At 38.9% G+C, this 27,136-nt stretch overlaps 1 protein-coding gene across 6 annotated transcripts in view; it reads left to right on the top strand.

Moving 5' to 3' along the window:
- Positions 1-27,136, top strand: part of FTCDNL1 (formiminotransferase cyclodeaminase N-terminal like) — a 214,554-nt gene that overhangs the window by 55,991 nt on the left and 131,427 nt on the right. For 3 of the 6 annotated variants that reach the window (XM_057551891.1, XM_057551892.1, XM_057551893.1), the window contains one exon: positions 19,537-19,722. The exons of the other annotated variants lie outside the window; for them this stretch is intronic. In XM_057551891.1, coding sequence (XP_057407874.1) covers positions 19,537-19,722 — 186 coding nt within the window. The remainder of the gene's footprint in view (positions 1-19,536; positions 19,723-27,136) is intronic. 6 annotated transcript variants of the gene reach the window in all.

Raw genomic sequence — 27,136 nt, 5'->3', positions numbered from 1 at the left:
TGAGGTCCAAAGTTGATGTTCAGGGGACTTATAAATAATGTCAAAATCACTTGTAAGTTTTTGTGATGTGCATTTGTGTATACATACATAGATACACTCATAATTTTGCATATAATTTTAGTTTAAGAACTTCTAGAATAAAGGGCACAGCAATGCAGAGTCCTAGAGGTGGAAGCAGCCTGGGCTTGAGGACCTGAAAGGACTGCAGTGTTGCTGGCTGAAACTTAGAGATGGGGTGGGGGGGGGAAGGTTAAGAAATGAAGCTCCAGAGGTAATCAGAGGCGAGGTCATGAAGTCTTATATGCCAGCTTAAGGAGTTCACACTTTATCCTAAACGCAGTGGAAACTGTTGGAAGAGTTTTAAGAAAGAAAGTCTATGATTGGCTTTGAACATTAGAAAGATTACTTTGTTTGTATGATAGAGAATGGACAAGGAGCAGGTAGATCAGTCTGGAAAGATGATGGTGGCCTAAGATAATAGAGAATGGAGAGAATGGGGAGACTCCATAGGAGGTTGGGGTATGAGCAGTGGTATGAAAGTGTCTTCACTTACAAATGCTGCCATGTAAAAAAGGCGACACATAGATCTAGTCTATATTTATTTAAAGCTTATAATTTAAAAAAATGTTTTGGACTTTGGTTTTCATTTTCTATTAAAAAACCACATTTGATCTATTAGGCTCCATTTCATTTTTATCTGTATTATGTCTCTAAAATTTTTCTCCTCCTCCCTTTTCCCCTTCTCCATTCCATCCTTCCCTCTCTGCCTTTTCTCCTTCCTTTCCTCTCTTTGCTTCTTTTTGTTATTGAAATGATACATGAACATGGTTAAAAGTCAAATCTACAGGGTTTGTTCCCCAAACTCTAGACCTACATAACTTCCCTTTCCTCCTCACTCTGTACACACTTCAGTTTCCTTCTCCCCTGAGCCAAGTACTTTCAACTATTATTATTTAGGATTCAAATCCAAATATCTGAATATCATACCTGTATTGGTACTTCTTCTTTTTTTAAGTTTTAGGCATTGTCTATTGACTTCTCACTGCAGAAGATGAGAATGTAGCTTCCTTTCACCCACCCCTCACCCCCAGCACGCGCACACACACACACACACACACACACACACACACACAAACACACACACACACACATTTTCCGCTTATTTCCGAATTCTCCCTCCTCACCATATGGTTATATCTTGGAACAGTATTTAGTGTCACATTATTATAACTATGTAAACATTATTTACAATGAAGCATTTAGAATGTTATTATTTTACCCTTTCTGTACAACTTTTTCTTTTTGCTGCAGTTGATCATTATCTTTTTGATTGTTTGCTTACTTTTTTATATACTTACCACTGGTTTAACCCCAGACTCTGTCACTAATGACATCTCTCCATGCATTCAGATAGAACACACCATGTATTGACTGTTCTATAAATTTCATCTTCTTAAAAAAACTATCTTTTAGGGGAATTCCCTGGTGGTCCAGTGGTTAGGACTCTGCGATCTCACTGCTGAGGGCCTGGGTTTGATTCCTAGTCGGGGAACTAAGATCCCACAAGCCGCACAGTGTGGCCAAAAAAACCCCCAACTTTCTTCTAGAACTCTCTGACCTGGCTCAGTTAGGACGAATTGCTCTCAATTTGTTGAGGATGACTGTCATCATGGCATCTCCCATTACTTTTATCCTGGGTGTTCCCTTCATCTTTCTCTATTTTGGATCCCCTGGTTCCTGAATCCCATATCTTCTCTTTTTTTCCCCCTTCTTTTATGTCCTTGTTTTGGTGGAACATATCCTCTACTAGCTTTCCAAAAAAAAGTGGGGTGGGGGCAGGGAGAGTACATTTTTGAGAACTTACATGTCTGAAAATGCCATTATTCTACCTTCACACTTAATTTTTAGTTTAGCTAGGTATAGAATAATAGGTTAGAAATAATTTTCCTTTATTTTGAAGATGTATCAATTCTCATTTCCATGTTGCTATTGAGACTTCTGAAGCCATTATGATTCCTGATCTTTGTATGTGACCTGTCACTTCTCTCTGGAAGCTTGTAAGATCTTCACTTTGTACCTAGTGTTCTGGAATTTCTGTGATATGCCTTTGTATATGTCTGTTTTCATTCATTATGCTGGATACCTGGTAGGCCCTTTGAATTCTTGAAACTTGTCCCCCAGTGCTGGAAGTTCTCTTGAGTTATTCCATTGATATTTCTTTTTTATTTTTATTTTTAACATCTTTATTGGAGTATAATTGCTTTAAAATGGTGTGTTAGTTTCTGCTTTATAACAAAGTGAATCAGCTATACATATATCCCCATTTCTCCTCCCTCTTGCGTCTCCCTCCCACCCTCCCTATCCCACCCCTCTAGGTGGTCACAAAGCACCAAGCTGATCTCCCTGTGCTATGTGGCTGCTTCCCACTAGCTATCTGTTTTACATTTGGTAGCATATATAAGTCCATGCCACTCTCTCACTTCGTCCCAGCTTACCCTTCCCCCTCCTCGTGTTCTCAAGTCCATTCTCTACGTCTGCCTCTTTATTCCTGTCCTGCCCCTAGGTTCTTCAGAACCATTTTTTTTTTTTTTAGATTCCATATATATGTGTTAGCATACGGTATTTATTTTTCTCTTTCTGACTTACTTCACTCTGTATGACAGTCTCTAGGTCCATCCACCTCACTACAAATAACTCAATTTCGTTTCTTTTTATGGCTGAGTAATATTCCATTGTATATATGTGCCACATCTTCTTTATCCATTCATCTGTCGGTGGACACTTAGGTTGCTTCCATGTCTTGGCTATTGTAAATAGAGCTGCAGTGAACATTGTGGTACATGACTCTTTTTGAATTATGGTTTTCTCAGGGTATATGCCCAGTAGTGGGATTGCTGGGTCGTATGGTAGTTCTATTTTTAGTTTTTGAAGGAACTTCCATACTGTTCTCCATAGTGGCTGTATCAGTTTACATTCCCACCAACAGTGCAAGAGGATTCCCTTTTCTCCACACCCTCTCCAGCATTTATTGTTTGTAGATTTTTTGATGCTGGCCATTCTGACTGGTGTGAGGTAATACCTCATTGTAGTTTTGATTTGCACTTCTCTAATGGTTAGTGATGTTGAGCGTCCTTTCATGTGTTTGTTGGCAATCTGTATATCTTCTTTGGAAAAATGTCTATTTAGGTCTTCTGCCCATTTTTGGATTGAGTTGTTTGTTTTTTGGATATTGAGCTGCATGAGCTGCTCGTAAATTTTGGAGATGAATCCTTTGTCAGTTGCTTCATTTGCAAATATTTTCTCCCATTCTGAGGGTTGTCTTTTCATCTTGTTTATGGTTTCTTTTGCTGTGCAAGAGCTTTTAAGTTTCATTAGGTCCCATTTGCTTATTTGTGTTTTTATTTCCATTTCTCTAGGAGCTGGGTCAAAAAGGATCTTGCTGTGATTTATGTCATAGAGTGTTCTGCCTATGTTTTCCTCTAAGAGTTTTATAGTGTCTGGCCTTACATTTAGCTCTTTAATCCATTTTGGGTTTCTATTTGTGTATGGTGTTAGGGAGTGTTCTAATTTCATTCTTTTACATGTAGCTGTCCAGTTTTCCCAGCACCACTTATTGAAGAGGCTGCTTTTTCTCCATTGTATATTCTTGCCTCCTTTATCAAAAATAAGGTGATCATATGTGCATGGGTTTATCTCTGGAGTTTCTATCCTGTTCCATTGATCTATATTTCTGTTTTTGTGCCAGTACCATCCTGTCTTGATTACTGTAGCTTTGTAGTATAGTATGAAGTCCGGGAACCTGATTCCTCCAGCTCTGTTTTTCTTTCTCAAGATTGCTTTGGCTATTCGAGGTCTTTTGTGTTTCCATACAAATTGTGAAATTTTTGTTCTAGTTCTGTGAAAAATGCCATTGGTAGTTTGATAGGGATTGCATTGAATCTGTAGATTGCTTTGGGTAGTTTAGTCATTTTCACAATGTTGATTCTTCCAATCCAAGAACATGGCATAACTCTCCATCTGTTTGTATCATCTTTAATTTCTTTCATCAGTGTCTTACAGTTTTCTGCATACAGGTCTTTTGTCTCCTCTAGGTAGGTTTATTCCTAGGTATTTTATTCTTTTTGTTGCAATGGTAAATGGGAGTGTTTCCTTAATTTCTCTTTCAGATTTTTCATCATTAGTGTATAGGAATGCAAGAGATTTCTGCACATTAATTTTGTATCCTGCTACTTTATGAAATTCTTTGATTAGCTCTAGTAGTTTTCTGGTAGCATCTGTAGGATTCTCTATGTATAGTATCATGTCATCTGCAAACAGTGACAGCTTTACTTCTTTTCCAGTTTGGATTCCTTTTTCTTCTCTAATTGCCGTGGTTAAAACTTCCAAAACTATGTTGAATAATAGTGGTGAGAGTGGACAACCTTGTCTTGCTCCTGATCTTAGAGGAAATGGTTTCAATTTTTCACCATTGAGAACGATGTTGGCTGTGGGTTTTGTCATATATGGTCTTTATTATGTTGAGGTAAGTTCCCTCTATGCCTACTTTCTGGAGGGTTTTTATCGTAAGTGGGTGTTGAATTTTGTCAAAAGCTTTTTCTGCATGTATTGATATGATCATATGGTTTTTCTCCTTCAATTTCTTGATATGGTTTATCACATTGATTGATTTGCATATATTGAAGAATCCTTGCATTCCTGGGATAAACCCCACTTGATCATGGTGTATGATCCTTTTACTGTGCTGTTGGATTTTGTTTGCTAGTATTTTGTTGAGGATTTTTACATCTGTGTTCATCAGTGATATTGGCCTGTAGTTTTCTTTCTTTGTGACATCTGTTCTGGTTTTGGTATCAGGGAGATGGTGGCCTCGTAGGATGAGTTTGGGAGTGTTCCTCCCTCTGCTATATTTTGGAAGACTTTGAGAGAGATAGGTGTTAGCTCTTCTCTAAATGTTTGATAGAATTCGCCTGTGAAGCCATCTGGTCCTAGACTTTTGTTTGTTGGAAGATTTTTAATTACAGTCTCAATTTCAGTGCTTGTGATTGGTCTGTTTATATTTTCTATTTCTTCTTGGTTCAGTCTCGTAAGGTTGTGCTTTTCTAAGAATTTGTCCATTTCTTCCAGGTTGTCCATTTTATTGGCATATAGTTGCTTGTAGTAATCTCTCATGATCCTTCGTATCTCTGCAGTGTCAGTTGTTACTTCTCCTTTTTCATTTCTATTTCTATTGATTTGAGTCTTCTCCCTTTTTTTCTTGATGAGTCTGGCTAATGGTTTTTCAATTTTGTTTATCTTCTCAAAGAACCAGCTTTTAGTTTTATTGATCTTTGCTATCGTTTCCTTCATTTCTTTTTCATTTATTTCTGATCTGATCTTTATGATTTCTTTCCTTCTGCTAACTTTGGGTTTTTTTTGTTCTTCTTTCTCTAAGTGCATTAGGTGTAAGGTGTAAGGTTAGGTTGCCATTGATATTTCTTCCATTTTCTCAGTTCTTTCTGGAAGCCCCATATTTGGATGTTGGAACTCTTGTATTGGTTCTGTACACTTACTTCCTCTTTTTTAAAATCACTTTATATTTTTATAATAGTTTCTTACAAATTTCCTCTACTTTATGTCCCAAGTCTTCAATAAGTTTTTCATTTCCTCTATATTAGTTTCCAAGTGCTTTTACTCTCTGAATGTTCATTTTGGTTTTTTATTCTAAATAATGTCCTTGTCATGTCTCATGAATACAGTGTCAGTGAATAATTTTTGACAGTTTCTTCTTTCTGCATGGTGTCTGTTCCCCAACACGCCCCCGCCACCCCCATCCACACCACCAGTTTCTTTTCTCCTGTTTGTTTTAAAGGCTTTCCTCAGATGTCAGATGATCATTGGTTGGCTGCTTACTCTAAGAGCGGACACTAAAGGACTGAATGGATAATCTGAGTATTTAGGTGGGGTTTGTCAGCTGTAGGCTGATCTGGCTGGGTTGTTTCTATGGGGAGTGTCTGTTTCAGTATCTTTGGGGTCTTTCCTCTTGGGCTGTTCAATTTTCTTAGAGAAAGATTCTCCAGTCTTCAGCCTGGAGTAGACACACAGTTGTCCATGATTTAGGAGTTGAGTTGCAGAAGAGTTGAGTTGCAGAGGAGGGCTAGAAGAGTCACTGCATTTATTGTGTACATGTTCCCTTAATTCCCCTCTTTTCATGAATCCCCCCAACTCTCAGCTGTATCCCGTAGCTCAGACGCCTTGTGTTTTTACCTTTTGTGTCTTCTGCCAGTTGCCTGTCTGTGTGTAGGGGTTGGGATCTAACTGCTTCTTAAACAGGCTTTCCACCAGTCTCCCTGTTTTGAGCTATGCCTTTACCTTCTCTCCCAGAGTGAGGTCACCAGTTCTGACCATTTCCAGGTGCCAGTGCTCTAAGTCAGGCTGCTTCTCTGCTGTCTGGGGTCTGCTGAATATCCTGCTCTTCTTATATCTGCTCTCCAAGTTCCAACGCCATTGCTTCTTCTTCCATTTCTATTTGTTTGAGTGAATCAATGCTTTAAAAAATAGACCTCTTTACCATCTGTTTCCTGGGGTATTTGGAAGAAGTGAAAGTAAATATAGGAATCTACGCTCCCATCTTTACTTGGAAGTCCCTACTTCTCTAATTCCTCTTGGTGATTTTGATTATCTTAGATCCTTCAAGAACAATGAATTCACCTAATTTGGAACCAAAGGTAAATTTACAGGAACATTATTCTTTTTTCTGACTTCTAACTCAATACTGAAGGTATTTAGTCTCAATTTCTGGGCTTCAATAAATTTTGTATAGACAATTTCTCCAAAGGATTACTGTGGGCCATCGTGCTGCCTGTATGTTTTCCACATCTTCCTTACTCGATGGTTCACCTGCAGGAGCCAGCGTCTCTGAAACATGAGCTTGTTTCTCATGCACACACAAACCTTCCTGAGAAGGACTGAGTGAAGGTGGAGGGGAGGGGTCAGGGCAGAAGGTGCTCAGGCAAATCTCCCCAATGATTTGCTGGTGAAAATGGGCTTAACTAACATGTAGGTTCATAATATTCAGCTTTAAAAGTCTGGGCCATAGCTATAAATTTTGTAAATCATATGGAAACTTGCTTTTTGTTTTATGTCATTAATCAAATGAAATAAGGTTTATATGATGCTTTAAAAACTGACATTATTTAGAATATTGGAAAGATAAAATGCTAGTTAAGTAAGTTACATAAGTAAAGATTTAGCTCTTACATGATTGAGTTTTTTTGGATTTATCTTAAAATAGATACAACATTAATGAATTTGATTAGAATTATCATCCTTGTTAGATGATTTTTTGAGTATTTTCATGGCTCAGAGGACATGTGCCATGACAGATTCACACAACATCAACACTTGTGTGATAGTCTTAATCGATTACCTTATTACAGATTGTCAAAACATGGGCTGATCTGACAAATCAGGAACAACTTTTCACTTCAAGAATTTTCTACTCTGATTCTCCAGTTGCTATGGAGATTGTCTCATAAAACAGCGTTGGATTTTGTTGAGATTAGTCAGTTTAGATGTTGGGTTCTGATATAGTTCTCTCCACCATTAGTACTACCTTCATTGCCATAGCATAAAAGCAATGGTTGATTTTACAAGCATATGTTAACATAGTTTTAGGACATAGCATTTACTTTGACAATTATAGGATACTGCCACCATATAAAAAGCTGGAAAAAAAAAGGGATTGCGCATTGGGAAAGTACATAAAATATCAAAATTGATTTCCAGCAACTTGAGTACATTCTAACTATGAAGGAGAGTTACCAGGTTGTTCATAAATGCATATTGCTACAAGCTTAATAAATGCAACAGGATTATATCAACCACTGTAAAACAGAGCTACTAATGAGAAAGGAAAAGGCCAAATGGGAGAACTGGGATAAACTAACCTATTCTTCCATGACAAGCAATTACTGATGCACACAGCCATACTTGAAGAAGCTGCTCTCTTTCTCTCACTTTGGCTCTGCAGCAACCTGAAGTCCAAGTAAATTAATACCCCACAGGCACCCCTTGGCCAGTGGGGGACCTGAGCTGGTAGACAGACAATTCTAAGGCCCATTCCAGCAAGACCAAGCTCCAGTTGCTCGTAGCGATGACTAGCTTGATAACACACCCTCGTATTGGCTTTCCCTTCTTCCCTGTTTTACTCTTGGTATATACTGAATAGACTTTATTGAACATTTTGACAGGAATAAATGTACCATAAGAATCTTCTAATTGGGATGAGTAGGTGGAGTGTATGAAACCTTTGCTGCCTGACTGTACATTTCTTGTAATTCTTCCCCAGTCTACAAGTCTATAGTTTAAAACTGGGACACCCCCCCCACCACCACTTCACCTAGGGAAGGGGTCTCCTAGAATACTCAGGATCAAGCCATGGGTCACTGTGGGAGATGTTAACATTCACCCCTTACTAGCAGAGCCAGCCCTGGGAGCCTCAAAGTTTAGGGGTTCTAAGTTTTCTGATTTTCAGTAGATATATATATATATAGCACCCAGAGATTAAATTTATGTTATTGCTGATGGTGTTTTAGAGAATTGGGACCTAATAGGGGATTTATAGCATATGATTGATATGATGCTAACTTTTTCAGCCCAGACTCCTAACCTTTGCTGCGCTTTTCCTGAATTCCTTTTCCTTTCCATCTCTCCTTCCTAGCATATACAGTGACTTCCAGTGTCAAGACCACTAGGATCAGAAAATTCTAAGGAAATAATATAGTGATGCTAGTGGCTTTGATGGACCTATAAGATTAAGTGCATCAACCCAAGTCTCTGTACACCCTCATGCATCCACCACCTGGTCTCCAGTGGGCAAGTGAGGGTGTGCTTCTCAGGAGACCCAGAGCATGTGATAATAGTAATGACGACAACACATGGTTATCATGATGTGCTATTACAATAATTATAGCATTATTATTAATTAGGTTATCATTTATTGTATGACTCAAAATTGCATATATTAAATAACTCACTCTCCAATTTTAATTAACCAAGAAATATATAGTAGGATAATATCTCAAGATGATCATTGTTGTGCCTCTCTTTCCCCCATAGCTTATGCGTGACTGTTTCCTGGACAGTTTTGAGTTATTTGCTACCTTGAGGGGTATAGAATTGTTATAGTGAGAATGAAGACGTTACAGTCAGTGTTCATGTTTGAATTTTTGACAACCAAAAGGAGAGGGCTTGGAAAAGCAGGTTACAAGGTTTATTCCATAGCAATAGAGTAGAGAAAGAAGGAAGGCCACCTCACTCACTGCTCCCAGGAAGATGAGGACTCAGGGTGGGGTTTGGGAGGAGAGCATTACAAATAGTACACTTCTTCCTTTCCCAAATCTTGAACCAATTCGACAGTAGAGAAAGGCAGATGAGAAGTGGAAATACTAACTTTACTACTGTTAAAACTATTATGACAGCTAGGCTTCCCCACCTGGAGAATTAGACAGACTCATGCAGCCAGTAACAGGCAGCACTAGACAGCACAGGCCTGACCCTGGCAAGCTAATGGCAAGGAGGAGGTGGAGCGGAATGTATGTTTCCTGCTGACAGCTAGCTCCTAAGAAGGAAGAGGGGAGAGAGGAGTAGGCCTATGCAAACCCAGCTTCTCTCCCAAACTCCCCATCAGGGAATGGATGTTGGGAGGAAACAAGGCCAATGTTTTAATTTTCTAAGGCTGCAGTAACAAAAGTGCCACAGACTGGGTGGTTTAAACAACAGAAATGTATTGTCTCACAGTTCTGGAGGCTAGAAGTCCGAGATCAGGGTGTCGGCAGGGTTGGTTTTTTCTGAGTGCTGTGAGGGAAGGATGTGTTCCATTTTGGCTTGTGGATGGCCCTCTTCGTGTTCACATGGCATTCTCCCTGTATATTGTCTGTGTCCAAATTTCCCCTTTTTATGAGGACACCAGTCATATTGGATTAGGGCCCCACTCCGTTCCAGTATATGACCTCATGTTAACTAATTATATCTGCAATGACCCTATTCCCAAATAAGGTCACATTCTCATGTCCTGGGGGCTATGAATTCAGCAGATGAATTTTTTCAAGGGGCACAGTTTAACTCATAACAGCCAGCAAGACCAGGAGGACTCTCTCCACGTGGAAGTAAATATCAGTAGTGGGCAGGAAGCATTTTCCTTCAAAAGGAGATTTAATGTGGTGGGCATGGGTGCATGGAAATGAGCATCCCCTGAGAGGTGGTAAAAAGGAGAGGGATTGTGGGCGGGGGGATGGGAGGATTTGATCTGTTTTGGGGGCATGGGGATTGGAGGACTTGACCTGTTTTGGGGGCAAGCGGCAAGAATTAGGGCTAGGCTTGAGACTACTAAGAGGTGGTTGAGTGGTGTCAGTGGCCAGTGGCCAGGAAGATGGAAGATGTAGGGGAGCCGAACACATACAAGGAGACCAAACTACCTCATGTGAACTATTTGTTTGACATTTGGAGAGCTGTAGTTGGATGGAAGAGCCACCTTAACTCTTCCTTGCTGTGGGGAGTGGGCTTTATACTGAAGGCTGTTTACACATTGCTGATACATTGGCCAGCAGAAGGATTCCTGGCCATCCCCAAAGCTTAGCCATGTCCCATCTGAACTACTCTTTGGGGTAGTCCCAGCTTCTTAATATCCCCCCTGAAGGAGAATGAGAAGTCCTTACAAAGGGGGTGCACTATATGGAAGCGACAGGCCAATTTCAATCCCCCCCACCCTTTACATATGCGTATGTGTATGTATATATATATATATATATATATATATATATATATATACACGTGCCCATAAGTTTTTGATCAATGTGATCTAAGCAGTTAAATCACATTGAATGGCTAGACAGGGAAGCCAAATGGTAAGTGGACAGAATAAGAATTTTGCAGCTGAATAAACCTGAGTTCAAGCCCCAGGTCTCCTACTTATTTGCTAGCTGACTTTAGGAAAATTGTTTAGTCTCTTTTATAGTCTTTTTGGTTTTGTATCTATACAATGGGGAATAATATCATCCTGTTAGGATGGTTATAGAAAATAGTGCCCACACGTAAAGCCCCTGGTCCCCTACCTCCCACCAGTAAAGAGCTGTCACTATTTTTAGTGATTCTCTGTGGCCTTATGGAGAGGGTTGCGGAGCAGTGGGGACCCAGGCTATCCCCCTCCACCATAAAGACAGTGGATCCCTCTTCTCTGCTTTATGTTATCAAGATCCCAAATAAAGTACCTTTTGAGGAAAGGGATTGCGCGACAAGATGTTTGAAAACCACTTGGGCAGGAGATCTCTGAAGTGCTTTCAGCGCTAAAATTCTAAGTCCTAAGTCCTAAGTCTAGAAGACATATGTGTGGGGGAGTTCCCTGGTGGCCTGATGGTTGGGATTCTGGGCTGTCACTGCCATGGCCCGGGTTCAGTTCCTGGTCGGGGAACTGAGATCCCACAAGCCATGCAGCGCAGCCAAAAAAAAAAAGAAAGAAAGAAAGGAAGGGAGGGAGGGAGGAAGGAAGGAAGGAAGGAAGACATATGTGTAAAATATGTCCCAGACTACTAATACACCATATTTTTATGGATACCTATATCTCCATGAAATTGTATGGTTTACTAAGGGTTTGGGGGCACATAATTCTTATGTTTTTGATAAGGATAGAGGATAGGTCCAATTTTTTTATTCTATAGCTAGAAAACAGACTTAGAAATATTAAGAAACTTACTCATAGTTTTCCATCTAGGCAGCAGCAGAACAAAGGATCCTCACAACTGTTTATTTGCCAGACCTTGCCTGGAACTTTTTATTAATTCTCTTTTTCAGAATTTCAAACATTACAGGTAAGGTTAAAGTTTCCTCTGTCCACCAACTACATTCCTGGTTCCCTGAACCACCCCTTCCGAGTTATGGTATCGTATGCTCACACTCAATCCAGAATTTTCCCCATGCTTTTATTTATACCTATGTATGTACTCATAAATCCAATATAGTATTTCTTGTACGTGTTTGTAGTATAAATGCTATTGTACTATACTTTTTAAATTTTTTAATTTAATTTTTTTATTGAAGTATAGCTGATTTACAATGTTGTGTTAGTTTCAGGTGTACAGCAAAGTGCTTCAGTTCTATACACACATATATATATATATATATATATATATATATATATATATACACATACATTCTCTTTCAGATTCTTATACTATAACTTTTATTCGGCAAGATATCTTGGAAATCTATCCATGGTGTTACATATAGCTCATTCCTTTTAACTGCTGTATAGTTATCATAGTATGCATATATCACATTTTTTCTGTTCCCCTATTTATAGACACTTAGATTGTTTCTTATTTTTTCCAAAACAAATAGTGTAGCAGTGAACACTCTTGAATATACTTTCCTGTATACAAATGTAAGGATTTCTCTAGAGCAAAGAAAAAGGAATGGATCATTAGGTACCAACATTTCAAAATATTTTTACAGATTAATTTTTATATGAAAATTAATCAAATGCCTATCCTGACCTCATTTCCATTAATACATAACAAGTTTCTTCTTTGCATTTTATTTTTTACTGCCATGCCAATGGTAAATTGACAGCTCAGAAACACAGTAAAATTACTTTCTCTTAACAAGTACTGTTCGTTTCGAATTATAGACGCTGTTATCAGCATTGCATCATTTGTAAGTTTATTTGTCCTTTAGAAATGAAACGTGATAAACAGTAGCATCCAGTGATATGCAGTAGAGTTTTGTTTTACCCCCTAAATTGTTTTCTGCTCTCTCAAGAAAAAACAGGCAACAGAATGTGTCAGTAGAAATGCAATTTAGGAATTGCACTTGATCTTGTTTTTCAGTCTAATGTTTCTGTTCTTTCATCATAAAGATCAGCTGCATTTTATTTTTTTCCAGTCCCTTAGAATAACATCCAGTTCTAGTCAGCATGTTTAATGTACTTCTCAATGATGTTCTAGCACAATAAATTTTCGTATCTCGTGCATGTGTACATATGGTAAAAATTTCTTCAAGTTCTAGCCATGTGGGGGAGGAATATTGCGGTTACTTTGTTAATGCAGTGTGTGTGTTGGAGTGGTTAAGGCCCCGTGCTTCAACTCTCAGCGCTGGGCGTAATGAGATGGCTTTGATGGTGGCGTAAGAGTCTGGTAGGATGGTCACAGCTTCACACTTCAAAGCCGAGCATATGGGGTGAATACTGGGTAGCTTTGTGCTCTTTGGGGATGGTTGGGAGACAATTCTTAACAGCTCTGTTTAATGAAGACATTGGAAAAGAAACACTCCATCTTTAAAATAATTTTGAATTGCAAAGAGAAATTTCCACCACCTCCCTTCCATAGACTAAACTAAGAATAATTTTTCCTAGTCTGCACTTAATTAGAGGCAGTGCAGCATCACAACTACACTGTATTTTCAAATGTCTTCTTTTTCAAAGTACTGTAGCAAGATTAATCAGCCAGTTTTATTTTAGGTATGTGTATGAATTTAGGCAAAAACTTTTAGGGCTATCTGTGTTGCCATCTGAGAGATTTTTATGGCTTCTGGTAGAGGATCTTATTTTTCCTTTTCATTAAAAAATACATAAATAAAAAAATCAACTAAACAAAAAACTTGGCTGTATTAAGAGAACTATACTAAAACTAGATGATGCTTCTAAGATTTCAAGTCTAGCACCCAGTTTAATTTTTAGATTCTGTGCTTTTTTCCCTTTGCTTTTTGTTGAGTATGAGGTGATGGGGTTGAAAAATACTCTTTTTGATTGGTATGTACTTACGAGAATGTGCCAGTAGACTTTTTTGAGTATCATTAGAGTTCTGGTTTAAAAATAATAATAATAAGCCACACTTTCATACCACGGGCCAGGGGAAATAGAATTTATCTATTCCTAGAGGAAAGGGAATGACAGGCTTGAGGTTTTTCCTAGCTGTGCATTTTGACTGCTATCGAAAATGTAACAAAACCAAGCATATCAGTTATGTTCCTTGAGCTGCTGAAATGCAATTCTGTTTAACGGTTAAATCTCAACTCCATTTATACCAGTAGTCCTAAAATGCTTCTGAAAGAAACAAAAGCAGAAGGGGAAAGAATGATATCAAATACCTCTGTAGACATGAGGTGCATGTTAGCGTGAGGCAGGCAAATACATTTAATGAAAGAGATTCTTAAATACTATCTTAAATATTGTACATTCTCAATAAAATACTACATTTCAGCCATAGTTAGGTCTGTTACAGGCTCAGAAACAAACATTCGTGTTGAGGATATGAAGCTTAAACTTTCCTGTCTCATTGTGCTGATCCTTCTTTTACAAAGAGGAATAACCAAACTCATAGAAGTCTCTAAAGTTAAGGCTGAAAGTGATAGATATACATGTATAGAAATGACTAAAAATCATTTTCCAGTACATATAATCAGCCAACCATAAAGGTTAAATTATATTAAAAAAAATTGTCATTAAATTAGCCTTTTTAGAATATGACTTGTGAAAATGGAAAGATCAGAAGTATTAATAATAGTGGTGGGGAAAACTTGTCAAGAATGGAAGAAAAACTAGAAAATATTTGTCTTTTAATAGCAATTTAGGAAGCTGCTTTACCTGTTTCAAGCCAGCATGATGACATCATACTCTGTCAGCACAAGGTGATTCGGATATTTTTCCTGTCTGACATTACTTACTGTCTCAGGTAGACCTCAGCTGCAGGTGACTCTGACAGCTGGGGGCTGGAGAAGAGCTCATAAAACATGATGCCGGTGATGGAAAATTGATCTCATGGTTTCTCACTAGGGGTACATCGTACACCTGCTGGTCTTAAACCCTGTTCTCATTTTGTTAGCATAGCGACCCCTTACTCTCCTGTGTAAGTTTGGAATGGATGCTGCTATTTCAGGTTTGCAGCGTCCAGCATCTGCAAAGTGCTTAGGAACCAAATTCAATTCATTCACCTTAACAAATGTTGACTGTTTTGGGAGTTTAAAACCTAGATGGAGAAACAAAAGTCCATGATTAACTATATAATACAAGTAGATTAAATTTGATATTCTATCAATAAAAGCTGTAAAATACTACATGAACATGAGAGGGAGAAATGAATTTCAGTGGAGGGGGAGCACAGTGACAAAGCAGGGATAAGCTCAGAAATTCTGAAAATGTGAAAAGTTCCTGCTCTGGAAATGCTTGACTTCACTGTCGGGGAAACAATCGCTTTATGGGAAATGCACACAGAACTATTGCTTTAAATAATAATGTCACTTATCTAAACACTGTGAGACTTGAGCTTGAAGATTCAAGATTTTATCTTGAAATTTATCTTTATCTTGAAATTCAAGATTTTATCTTCTAACAGGCCTGTTTGTTTGCATGATGTGAGCATTTGAAATTACAGTACAGGGGATAATTTTTACATAGATTAATTGTGAAAATAAAAGGATACAATTAAAACCAGTTTTTTTGAATGCAATTTATATAACAAATAAAATAGCTTGCTAGTAACTATTCTTCTGACTAAATTTGAGACATTTCTTTGAAATGCAGGCAATCTAAATTTTACTTTTCAGCTACATTACAAATACCTACCTTGGGCCCTTGGCTTGCAATCATCAGAAACATAAAAGATACTTCCTTGAGTATGAAGAGTATAATGTGCTGTCTCTATTGCTAAATATCATTTTGGCTTTGGTGGTCTTTTCATTGTATGAGAATAATGAAATATCTTATTTTCTTCATTGGAGAGTAAAAATTAAATTTGAGGGCTTCCCTGGTGGCGCAGTGGTTGAGAATCTGCCTGCTAATGCAGGGGACACGGGTTCGAGCCCTGGCCTGGGAAGATCCCACATGCCGCAGAGCGGCTGGGCCCGTGAGCCACAACTGCTGAGCCTGCGCGTCTGGAGCCTGTGCTCCGCAACGAGAGAGGCCCGCGCATCGCGATGAAGAGTGGCCCCCGCTTGCCACAACTGGAGAAAGCCCTCGCACAGAAACGAAGACCCAACACAGCCAAAATCAATCAATCAATCAATCAATCAAACATACGCATCTGATTCAAGATCCTCATTAAAAAAAAAAAAAAATTAAATTTGATTCCTTCCACCATGAATTGGTGTAGAAGAGATAAAGGAAGAGAAGTGTTGTTAAAATATATGGGGATTTCTAGTAAGTAGGGACATCCCTGTCCAGGAAGGTATTCAGAATTTTCAGAATTTAGAACAGTGGTGTAGACTTACAGAGGGGAAAGGAAGCAACATACCCTGGCTACTGTGCACCAGGCATTGTGCTAGATGCTTTTCTTAGTTTATCTTATCTTAATCTCTGTATCCATTCTATGAGGTAGTTTCTTTTCTTTCTTTTTTCTTTACTTCCTTTCTTTTTTCTCCTTTCCTCTCTTTTTTATCTCCCTCTTTTTTCCTTTAGTTTTATTAAAGGTTTTTTAAAGCAAGTTCCAAAAATCATATTATTTCACCCCTGCATATTTAAAATATCTCTAAGCAATATGGACATTTTCTTATATCGCCACAGTGCCATTATCACACCCAACAAAATGATAATTTTTTGGTACCATCTAACATCCAGTGTATAATCCAAGCAAATGTCTTTCTATGATGGGCTTGTCTGGATCTGGATCTACACATGGTTCACATATCGAGGTGATTGTTGTATCTCTGTCTCTTTTGATCTAGCCCAGTTCCCCGCCCCCCTTTTTTCCTCCGATTCACTGGTTGCAGAAACTGGGTCAGTTGTCCTATGGAATTCCCACATTCTGGATCATCTGTTTGCTCCCTTGTGGTGTCATTTAATTTGTTTCTTTCTCTCTCTCATTTCCTACAAACTTTAAGTTAGCCCCTTGATCGGCTTGAAGTTCATTTTTTTTTTTTTGGCAAAACTTCTTCAAAGGTGGGCTGTGAGCTTCGTATGTGTCCTGTCAGGAAACCACAATGTCTGATTATCTCACATCTGGTGATGCAAAGATGAATTGCCTTTGTTCCTAATTGACTTTTCATGAGGGTTTTATCCATTGATGATCTTTGCCTGAAACAGTTATTTTCTTAGGGGCTCCAAAATGGTGATTTTCTAATTATATCATTTCTTCCACATTTATTAGTTAGATTGTTTTCTATTAAAAAATCTTTCCATCATCAGTTCAGGCTATCTGGCTACCCTGAAATACAGTTTATACAGGAAAGGCAGGATAAATGCTTATTTTTATTCCTTTTAATTGCCAGATTTCTAGATAAGGAGTTGGTGCTTTAGAGGAAGAACAATTTTTTTTTTTCGTTTTCACTTTACAGACAAAGAACTTGAGGCTCAGAGATGTCAAAAAAAATTGCTCAAGATCCCAAACAGCTATTAAGGAACAGAAATGGTATTCAAACCGATATCTTCTGGCCTCAAAAGCATATGCTATTTCTACTAAACCAAAATGTACCCCTGCCCTCAACCCCCCAGCTGCTGACAGCTGGGAGTTGCTACTGCAAATATCTCCCCCTGCTTTGCCCTTTAAGAACCAGGCTCCAAGAATCCTCCTTTACAGCATTCTGGGCTTTATAAACTTATGCAATACTCCAGAACTATAGCTCCAAATGGAGGTGCTGGCGTGGCTAGGCCAAGAACTGAGCAGAGCCAGGAAACAGGTCACACTATTTCTATTTAGAAGGAGGGGCTTTAGCATCACAGCTTGTGTTTTAGGCTCCTGCGACAACCAAAGTGTGAGTCACTGTATAAGTCATGGTTGGAGCAGATAACGGTGATCCGAACAGTTTGGAGAGTTGTCAGATGTTAAGATGTCTTAACTAACTCTCCTAAACCATTTTCCCTTTCTCTGCCACGCCTGCTCTCTGCCATTCCAGATTTTAGGGGAGTACTTAGGTAACTGCCTAAACATTATTTTACAATTCCTAAACCTCTGTTAACTGTGTCACTGGCATCTGTCCACCACCCCACCGCCGCCCTGAAGCCCATGGTCCTTTAGTATCTTAAAGTAGTGTTAAAGAAGTAGAGTTCACTTAGTAAATTTGGGAGATTTTCTTGGCTTTGTGGTGTCTACATATTACGGGCTTCTAATGCTAGAGTCTCTACCTGACTCAGAGAAAGAATGTTTCTCCGGGACTTCCCTGGTGGTCCAGTGGGTAAGACTCTGCATTCCCAATGCAGGGGGCCTGGTTCGATCCCTGGTCAGGGAACTAGATCCCGCACGTGTGCCGCAACTAAGAGTGCGCATGCCGCAACTAAAGATCCCACATGCCTCAACGAAGATCCCGTGGGCCGCAACTAAGACCTGGTGCAGTCAAACTAAATAAATAATAAATAAATAAATATTTTTAAAAAAGAACATTTCCCCAGACTTCATACAACCCAGAGGTACAAAATTCTTTTTTAATGCCCTCCACATTTCACCGCTCCCATCATCATAGCAGTCTACATTAGAAACAAACAAATAACCAACCTTCAGAATTGCAGCTGGAGAGGTTTCCTGTGCTTATGGAGCTAAAGGCCCCATCTCAGCCTCTGATGTTCCATGATGGGCCTCCAAATAAGGGAGGCCCACACTCCTGCTGTCCCAGGCCAGTACCCAAATTCCCAAATACCTACATCTATACATCAGAAAAAAAACTATGCTGCCTCTATCCTTGCTTACAGGGGACTGTGATTAGTGCCGTGCAAACATGCTGTCAGCTGCAAACAGCAGTCCCCTGAAGCAGTTCTCTAGAAAAAACAGGAAGGTACTTCTGTAATCTGCCTTGAAAAGATAAGGTCAGAGACAGAATCTAGATATAAAAATGGCAGAAGAGAATGAAACAACGTTATTCAGAGAGTAGCCTCCATAAAATTATATTTAAATACTAGGCTTCCTTACAGAATATCTGACCCAATGCTATCCAGAACTTTCTGTGATGATGGAAATGTTCTGTATCTGCACTGTCCAATAGGAAGACCACTGGCCACATGTGGTTATTGAGCACTTGAAATGTGGCTCGTGCAACTGAAAAAACTTAACTTTTATTGCATTTTATTTAATTAATTAAAATTAAAATTAAAATTTAATGGAACGTGTAGCTAGGGGTTACCATATTGGACAATGCAGATCTGGCCCTTGTATTCTTAACTTTTTCTTTCTGCTAACAGTATACACAATTTGGGGCTGTTATAAAATAGTTAAAAAATTGAAGGTACCAATTTTATTAATCTTAGTGATGAATTTTCCTTATGGAATTAGCTTCATAATGGCTTAGAAATTCTAGCCTCCTTGTACATAGACAAACTTTTTATTATGAGACTAACTTCAAGGGAAAATTAATTATGCTCAAACTTTGATTTTTAAAATTTGTGTGAATTATATGCTTTAGTGGTGATGGTTATAACAGTGATGGGAACACACTTAATGCTACTGAACTGTACACTTAGAAATAGTTAAAATGGTTAATTTTGTGTTAAATATATTTTACCACAATAAGAAAATTATGTGCTTTAGTTTCTTTCATTAGGCCTGATTTTAATTTAATTTTGTTAAAATTTCCCACTGTCCATAGGCCTTGCTGAGAATCTGCTCCAGGGTGTTCCTGGCTGCAGTGTGTTTCTCTTTGGTGAGGCTGACCTGCCTGAGAAGCGCACTCTTGTCCAGAGAAGGAAACAACTGGGCTGGTTCACAAGGAGGGATTTCAGTGCTCTTAAACCTGACCTGGGAGTTGCACCTGCCCGAAGATGTGGTTTAACAGGTTCACAGTATGGTTTTGTTCTGCCTTTGTTGTTGTTGTTTTTTTAAATTTATTTATTTATTTTTGGCTGTGTTGGGTCTTTGTTGCTACACACAGGCTTTCTCTAGTTGCAGTGAGCAACTACCGTTTGTTGCGGTGCACGGGCTTCTCATTGCGGTGGCTTCTCTTGTTGCGGAGCACGGGCTCTAGGCACGCGGGCTTCAGTAGTTGTGGCTTGTGGGCTCAGTAGTTGTGGCTTGTGGGCTCTAGAGCGCAGGCTCAGTAGCTGTGGCGCATGGGCTTAGTTGCTCCGCGGCATGTGGGATCTTCCCGGACCAGGGCTTGAACCCATGTCCCCTGCATTGGAGGGCGGATTCTTAACCACTGCGCCACCAGGGAAGCCCCTCTGCTTTTGTTTTTAAACTTGAGAATCCTGAGGTCACCTTCATTTGGTCCCTCCCACATAATGCAGGAGGGTTTCAGCTGGGTCTCCTTCTTGACTTGGTTGAAGGTCTCCTCATGGCTCTTTCTTACCCATGCCTTCATGAGCTGACCAGAGAGGCTGGAAGCCCTCATCATATATTCCATGAGAGCCCCCAAGAGTGATGTTCAAGATAAATAACAAGCCCTGCAGCGTGGCCACTGATGATGAGAATGGTTGACACCAGGACAGGTCCTGGAGACCCTCTGCTGTGCTGGGCTTGAGGGTGTATCCTGGGGACACTTGGTGGCTCAGGACTCGGGTAGAGCTTACTTTTAGCTGGTAGGAAAGTCTTTCAGCACTTGAACATCCAGTGTGTCCAAGTTGATGCTTACAGCTGGAAGTCAGTTCCAGAGGCACCCTGGAGACAAGCTTTTCTACACAGCAGGCTCTAGGCCAGAGAGAACAAACATAGGGAATAGTATTCTTCCTTCTCCTGGATCTCACCAAGTCTTACCTCTCTCTGCTACTCCAGTCCCACTCCTTGCTTAGAGCTTACCTTCAGAAAAGGCAGTAGCACCCCATCCAAAACGCCATCCCCATTCACTGCACTTCACCGTCCTAGTGCCATTTATTTGAGTCTTAATTCTTTCACCCTCAAGTATCTTCTGTAGGGATCACAAATTAAACCATGCTAGGTAGCATTTTCATAGTCAGTTAATATTTTAGCCGTTACTAAGATACTAGGTCCCCAAGGAGCAAGAGGTGGGCCACCATAAGAAACACATTTCCCCATGGTGCAGTTAAACATAGGCTTTTGGTTACTAATCCCTAGTGCAGAATTCTGCTCTCAAACCAATGATATCTGTAATCAAGCAGAGCAGTACAATGAAAACAGTGCAGGCTTTGAGGCTATGCTCGAATCCTGGCCTTGCTGTTCATTGGCCTTGTGACTTCAGAATGTTCCTTAACTCATTAAGCCTCAGTTCCCATATCTGTAAAATGGACATAATAATTATATCTCCCTCATGAGACTGTGAAGTTGAAATAATGTCTATTAAGTGCCGAACACAGTACTAAGGGGCCATTTTTTCCTTGCATTTAGAGAAAAGATTTATAAAAAAGTGTGTGTTAGTCTTTACTTATGGAAAAAGGAGGAAGCTGATTGCTCCCTGCCAATTTGAACCTCACATATTTTCCCACGATTTGTCTCACAAATGTAGAAGTGTAAGTTTGTGACTAAATTTTCAGAAAGCTATTTCCTGGTTTCTAATTTGGGCCTCACTAAAGACTGAAAGGATTATTTCACAAACCTAGTCAGCGCAGTGCCCGGTGACTGGGATTACAGTCAGTGGACAGGAATTAGAAGCAGGGATCCTAGTGCTAGAGAACAGAACTGGCTTTAGTGTTGGATTAGGCAGTCCCTGGAAAAGCTTCATCCTCATTTCTGCATTGCTATGAGACTGAATGGGTCAGTATTTGGGGAGAACTTTAGAGAACTCTAAAAAGCATATCTGAGTTAAAGACTAAATGTTCATGTTATCACTAATCATATTCAATCTTCTAAGAACAAACTTGGTTTATAATTGTCTAAACCAAAGTGAACACTGCTCCCCCATCTCACCTAATGATCGTCTGGGGTTGGGATAATCTCACCCATTTTACATTGTTTGATTGGAATGGACAAGCCATTGGGATTTCTAATTTCTTCTCTATTTTTGCTCCATGTGGAGATCTTTGATTTACATGGAGAATTTCATCAACATCTGAAAATCCTAAGTTTACTTTAAAATGCCAAGATTGGCACAAAAATGTTTAAAGATGGTATTTTAAAGGTAATATTTGATACTGGTAAAGATGTAGTTAGAGGCGCTCATGCTACTAATGGTAGCATCGACTAGTATAAACTTTTTGGAAGTGAGTTGGTGATGTGTATAAAGAGCTCCAAGAATATATGTAACTGCTTTGCAGAAATTCTAGTTCTAGTGATAGATTTATCTTAAAGAAATAGATTTATTCCTGAGGAAATAATAAAAGGTACATGTACTTAGGCACAAGTGTGTTTATCAAAGAACTATTTATAATAGTAAATACGGGAAACAATGTAAATGTTCAGTATTTGAGAGTGATTATTAAATAGGCTATACCTAGGTGAAAGACTATTATGCAAGCAATTAAGTGTGAAGGTTTGGAAGAATTTTTAGAGACTTGAAAAATACAATACCATGTAGAGAGAATTTGCAGTTTATTAATTAATGCAACAAATATTTATTAAGTACCTAGTATGTGCTAGGCACTATCGTCAGTGGGAAAAATAGAATTTATTTGCCCTCAAAGAATTTACATTCCAGGGACATCCCTGGTGGCGCCCATGGTTAAGAATCTGCCTGCCAGTGCAGGGGACACAGGTTCAAGCCCTGGTCCGGGAAGATTCCACATGCCGCGGAGCAACTAAGCCCATGCGCCACAACTACTGAGCCTGTGCTCTAGAGCCCGCAAGCCACAACTACTGAGCTTGTGCTCTAGAGCCCACGAGCCACAACCACTGAAGCCCACGCACCTAGAGCCCGTGCTCCGCAACAAGAGAAGCCACTGCAATGAGAAGCCCGCGGACCACAATGAAGAGTAGCCCCCACTCGCCGCAACTAGAGAAAACCTGCGAGCAACAACGAAGACTCAAAGCAGCCAAAAAAAAAAAGAGTTTACATTCCAGTGGGGAAGGGGTGAAGAGAGAGACAGTAAATAACAAGCTTAATAAATAAAGAATTATATAGTATGTTAGAAAATAAGTGCTACAGCCAAAAAAAAAAACTGAACAGGACAGTGGGAATCATGTGTCTGGGATGGGAGTGAACTACAGTTTTTAAATGGGATAAACCAAAGTAGGCCTCATAGTGAAGGCAGTGTTGGAGCAAAGACTGGGAGAGAAGCAGTTAGCCACGTGGAGATGTGGACAGGAGTCTCAGGCAGAGAGAACAGCCAGTGTCAAGGCCAGAGGATATAAAGTAGTATAAACAGTATGATCTCAATATTGTAAAATATATGTATGCCTCTATTTATTTTATTTATGTTATATATTTGTAAGAAAAGTGTTTTTAAATTCTTAAAGCTTTCAACTTATTTTCATTATTTCTCTAAATTGATTTGATCTTGTGATTACTTTCCATCATCTTTCATAAAGGGTAATTATTGAGGTTTATCAATGGTCAGTTTTATAAAAGCTGGGTTTCAATGCATTCATTCAGATTGCTGATGAAAGATTTAAGATAAGAAGGGAAAAGTAGCACAACTTTCCCCTCCGTATGTGTTTTTTGCTAATATCTCCTGCTAAGTGGCAGAATCCTCAGTTTGTGCAAAAAACATGAAAATTATAAGTTTGCCAAGGCTAGGTAGACTGTTATTCATTGAGAGACACCTCACTTAATAGGCTCAAAGCAGATTCTAATAGAAAAGTAAAATGTTTCAGAGAGGAACAGTGAATAAAGGATATGGATAAACGGTTTCTAATATTTCATGAACAAGATTATAATTCGAGTTTAAGACACATAATCAACCGAAATCTTAGGTTACCTTACTTGCACGAATTATCTCTTAAGAAACACTTAGTAAGAAGGAGTAAAATGTTTTCATTTTTAAAAGTAATATCTACTGAAGGAGAATTTCTAGCACCTCTGTCATTAGGGTAGAAATGTTATTCATCTAATTTTTCAGTGAATTTAGTTCCTAACTATGGCGATTTCCCTCCGTATTTTAAAATTTAATGGCTTTATATATTTTTCTAACATTTTTAATTTACATCAATGTTTCTCAACATAGTTTTCCACTCCTCCCATCAAAACAGAAAAGCTTCAACACATTGCTATATTTATTTCTTTTTTTTAAACTCTTTTTTTTTTTTTTTTAAAGCATCTAATTTATTATTTATTTATTTATTTATTTTTGGCGTGTTGGGTCTTCGTCTCTGTGCGAGGGCTTTCTCTAATTGTGGCAAGCGGGGGCCACTCTTCATCGCGGTGCGCGGGCCTCTCACTATCGCGGCCTCTCTTGTTGCGGAGCACAGGCTCCAGACGCGCAGGCTCAGTAATTGTGGCTCACGGGCCCAGCTGCTCCGCGGCATGTGGGATCCTCCGAGACCAGGGCTCGAACCCGTGTCCCCTGCATTGGCAGGCAGATTCTCAACCACTGCGCCACCAGGGAAGCCCCTATATTTATTTCTTTTCCTAAAAAAATTAAATAGAAATGATTGGTGCTATCAACTGAACACTTACAGTTAACTTTCCAGTGACAAAGTAATCTACACAGTACCTGAGAGGAAGCAGAATCTATAAGGGAACAGGTTTCTGTTTTGAAGTTCCCTGAGAATATTATAAACAGAAGAGAAAAAAGTGAGCTCAGAAATGATTAACACCCATAGTCAGTGCCAAACACACAAAATCTTTTAAACCAAATTCCTTTTAAAAGTTTGTCGTTGGCCAGCTCGTGAGGAACATGAATAAGGACAAAGCAGTAATAGTTGATACTTCTAGATCTATAAATAAATACTTTATACATATATATTTTAAAACCCTAAACATTTATAGGATAATTTAAACACCGCTGGCTGATATATGACTGGCCTGCATATATGCATCATTGTTTAAAAATAGAGGGACAGTTCTTTGAACTATAGTTTCGTATGATGCCTTAGGAATCATAGTGGAGGTAATTGGCACATCTTGGAATCAAGGACTTCTGTTTAGTTATTTCAGTGGGTTAGTGAGAGCTGTCCCTGCTTACTTCTGTCTCAGTAAATGAGAAGTTGCAGCATCGGGCACTTTTCTTGACATTGAATAATGCCATTTACTTCACACCCAAAATTTTACCTAGTCTTTGAAAAATAATTTCTAGTTTTAGAATGAGTCCTGTTTTGAGGAACCTATTTTCATAATTTCCTACATTTGCTTGTAAATCTAGTTGGAGTGATGGAAGATGAAAGTTTCCATGTGTAATTAAGTGTGTAGCCTGTAATAGAAGCATGAAGGACTTTGCTTTTGTCTCTGCATGAGCTGGTGAAAGGCACTGTTCTCCTATAGAAAACCTGGGAGCAGGCAGGTCACCTGAGGTTCCTTTCAACTGGACTGGCTTCATTCCATTATGATATTAACATGTATCTACCTCTGTGATTTCCTCTCTGAAGTACTGTTACTCTGAAAGATTCGGAGTTGAGAAACTGAGGCTCACAATTCCTTGCAGAGTGGGAAAACGTCATAGCCACTTTGCTGAAAGGCAGCTGAGCAGAGGCAGTGTCCCTGAAGAGGTAGAACTTGAATTCAGACCCACGGGGAGCCATTGCCGGCCCTATGCCACACAGTGTCACTCAGCTTTCTTTTCTGTGGATTTGGCCACATGCATAAGAGTCCTGCATTCTTCCCGCCTTGGGAGTATTGGACTTAGCAATTATGTTTCAGTTTTATGGCTTTAGTCATCAAATGTCCTGTTTCAGCTGTGGTTTCTCTTTAGTACATGTTCTAAAAAATTTAAAATACCAATTCGTAATGATGACTAATTGCTTTTGGTGTAATAACAGCTGTTTATATTTTTGAACCTGAGTTCCAAGTCTGTTGTCTTACTCTGTTTGTTAGTCTGAAGCAAGGACCACATTTAGGCTAGGTTTTATCTTATTTTAACCTTCATGTTTTTATACCCAGTAACCTGCATGGTTCCTGGAACTCAGCAGGTTTTCAGTAAAAACATATTTAATGAGGGAGTCGCACATTAGTTCATGAGAATCTCTTTATTTATTCAAACTGTAATGTAATCCACAAATTTGCAGTTCTCTCTTCAGATATAAAAATGCCAAATATCCCAAAGCACCACCTCGGCTCTCTCCTCATGCATCTTTTAAAACTAAGCCACCAGAGGGGAACTTAATATGATAAATAGAACTTCTAAATACATCCCTTAGCAACTTCTGGCTCCCTAAAATGAAATCCTTTCTGTGGAGGAAAATACATAGAATCTTTTCACCATTAATTGATTGAAGATGATGGCACCTGGAACTATTTTTGAGAATAATTTTGATCTAAAGGGAAAAAGAAGTTTCTTTTGAGTGCTGCTTTTTCATTTTTCTAATGGGCTCTTCACTATTGTTTTGTCTGAATGCAGTTTTTTATTTGTGTTATTCCAGACATGGTCCTACCGCAAGCATCTTTAAACCAGACATTAATAGCATAGTTCACAGTCATTACTGCCAGTGCTCAAACACAAATATTGCATTTGTGTTTGCAAAAGCTACACATCAGATGTTAATTAAGTGCATTTGTTTTTTTTATGCTTAAACAATCTGGCATAAAGAGTTTACATCTATATCAGTTCACCATAAGGTCTCTACAATATCTGAATCACCAGCCGTACAGTATATGATAAATACAGTGTTTCCACACAAGAAAATAACAGAATTGTCAGGAAAACATCAGGCCTGTTATATTTCCCTGTGAAATAATAGCAACTGAATCTCAGTTTCTTTTTCTTTTTGATAAAAAAAGTATTTAACTAGGAGTAAACACCAATATTTAGAATGATAAATTTTTCATTAAAGAACACATGGAAAGTGAAATCATACCAAAGATTTTTTTCCTTGTTTTTAGCTTGCTTCAGGGCGTTGTGACAGTTGCGTTGGAATAAAATTGGAATTTTCAGCTTTGCAGTGAGGAGATTCATGCTGCCGCCAGAGCAGCCAAGTGCCAATCTGCGGGAGGCAGGAGCGGGGCGAGACCACAAACTGAGAAACAAACTTTCACATCAGGTTTCTAATTTTAGAGCAAAAAATGGAATTACTTTAATTATATGACATTTAACTAGAAATACGATTTTCTGGGATTAATTACCTCCCTTATTTAAAAAATCTTTACTAAGTTTAAACTAGCATAAAAAAATCAAATTCAGCATTTCATGTAAGGTCAGTGGGACTGCTGGATTTAAATGCAGAATTTGATTCATTAGAATTGGATCACCATATTGGTGTTAGACTTGGGA

The sequence above is a fragment of the Balaenoptera acutorostrata genome, chromosome 8 (genome assembly GCF_949987535.1).
Source record: "Balaenoptera acutorostrata chromosome 8, mBalAcu1.1, whole genome shotgun sequence".
NCBI classification, from domain to species: domain Eukaryota; kingdom Metazoa; phylum Chordata; class Mammalia; order Artiodactyla; family Balaenopteridae; genus Balaenoptera; species Balaenoptera acutorostrata.
This window is presented reverse-complemented; position numbering and strand designations above follow the sequence as displayed.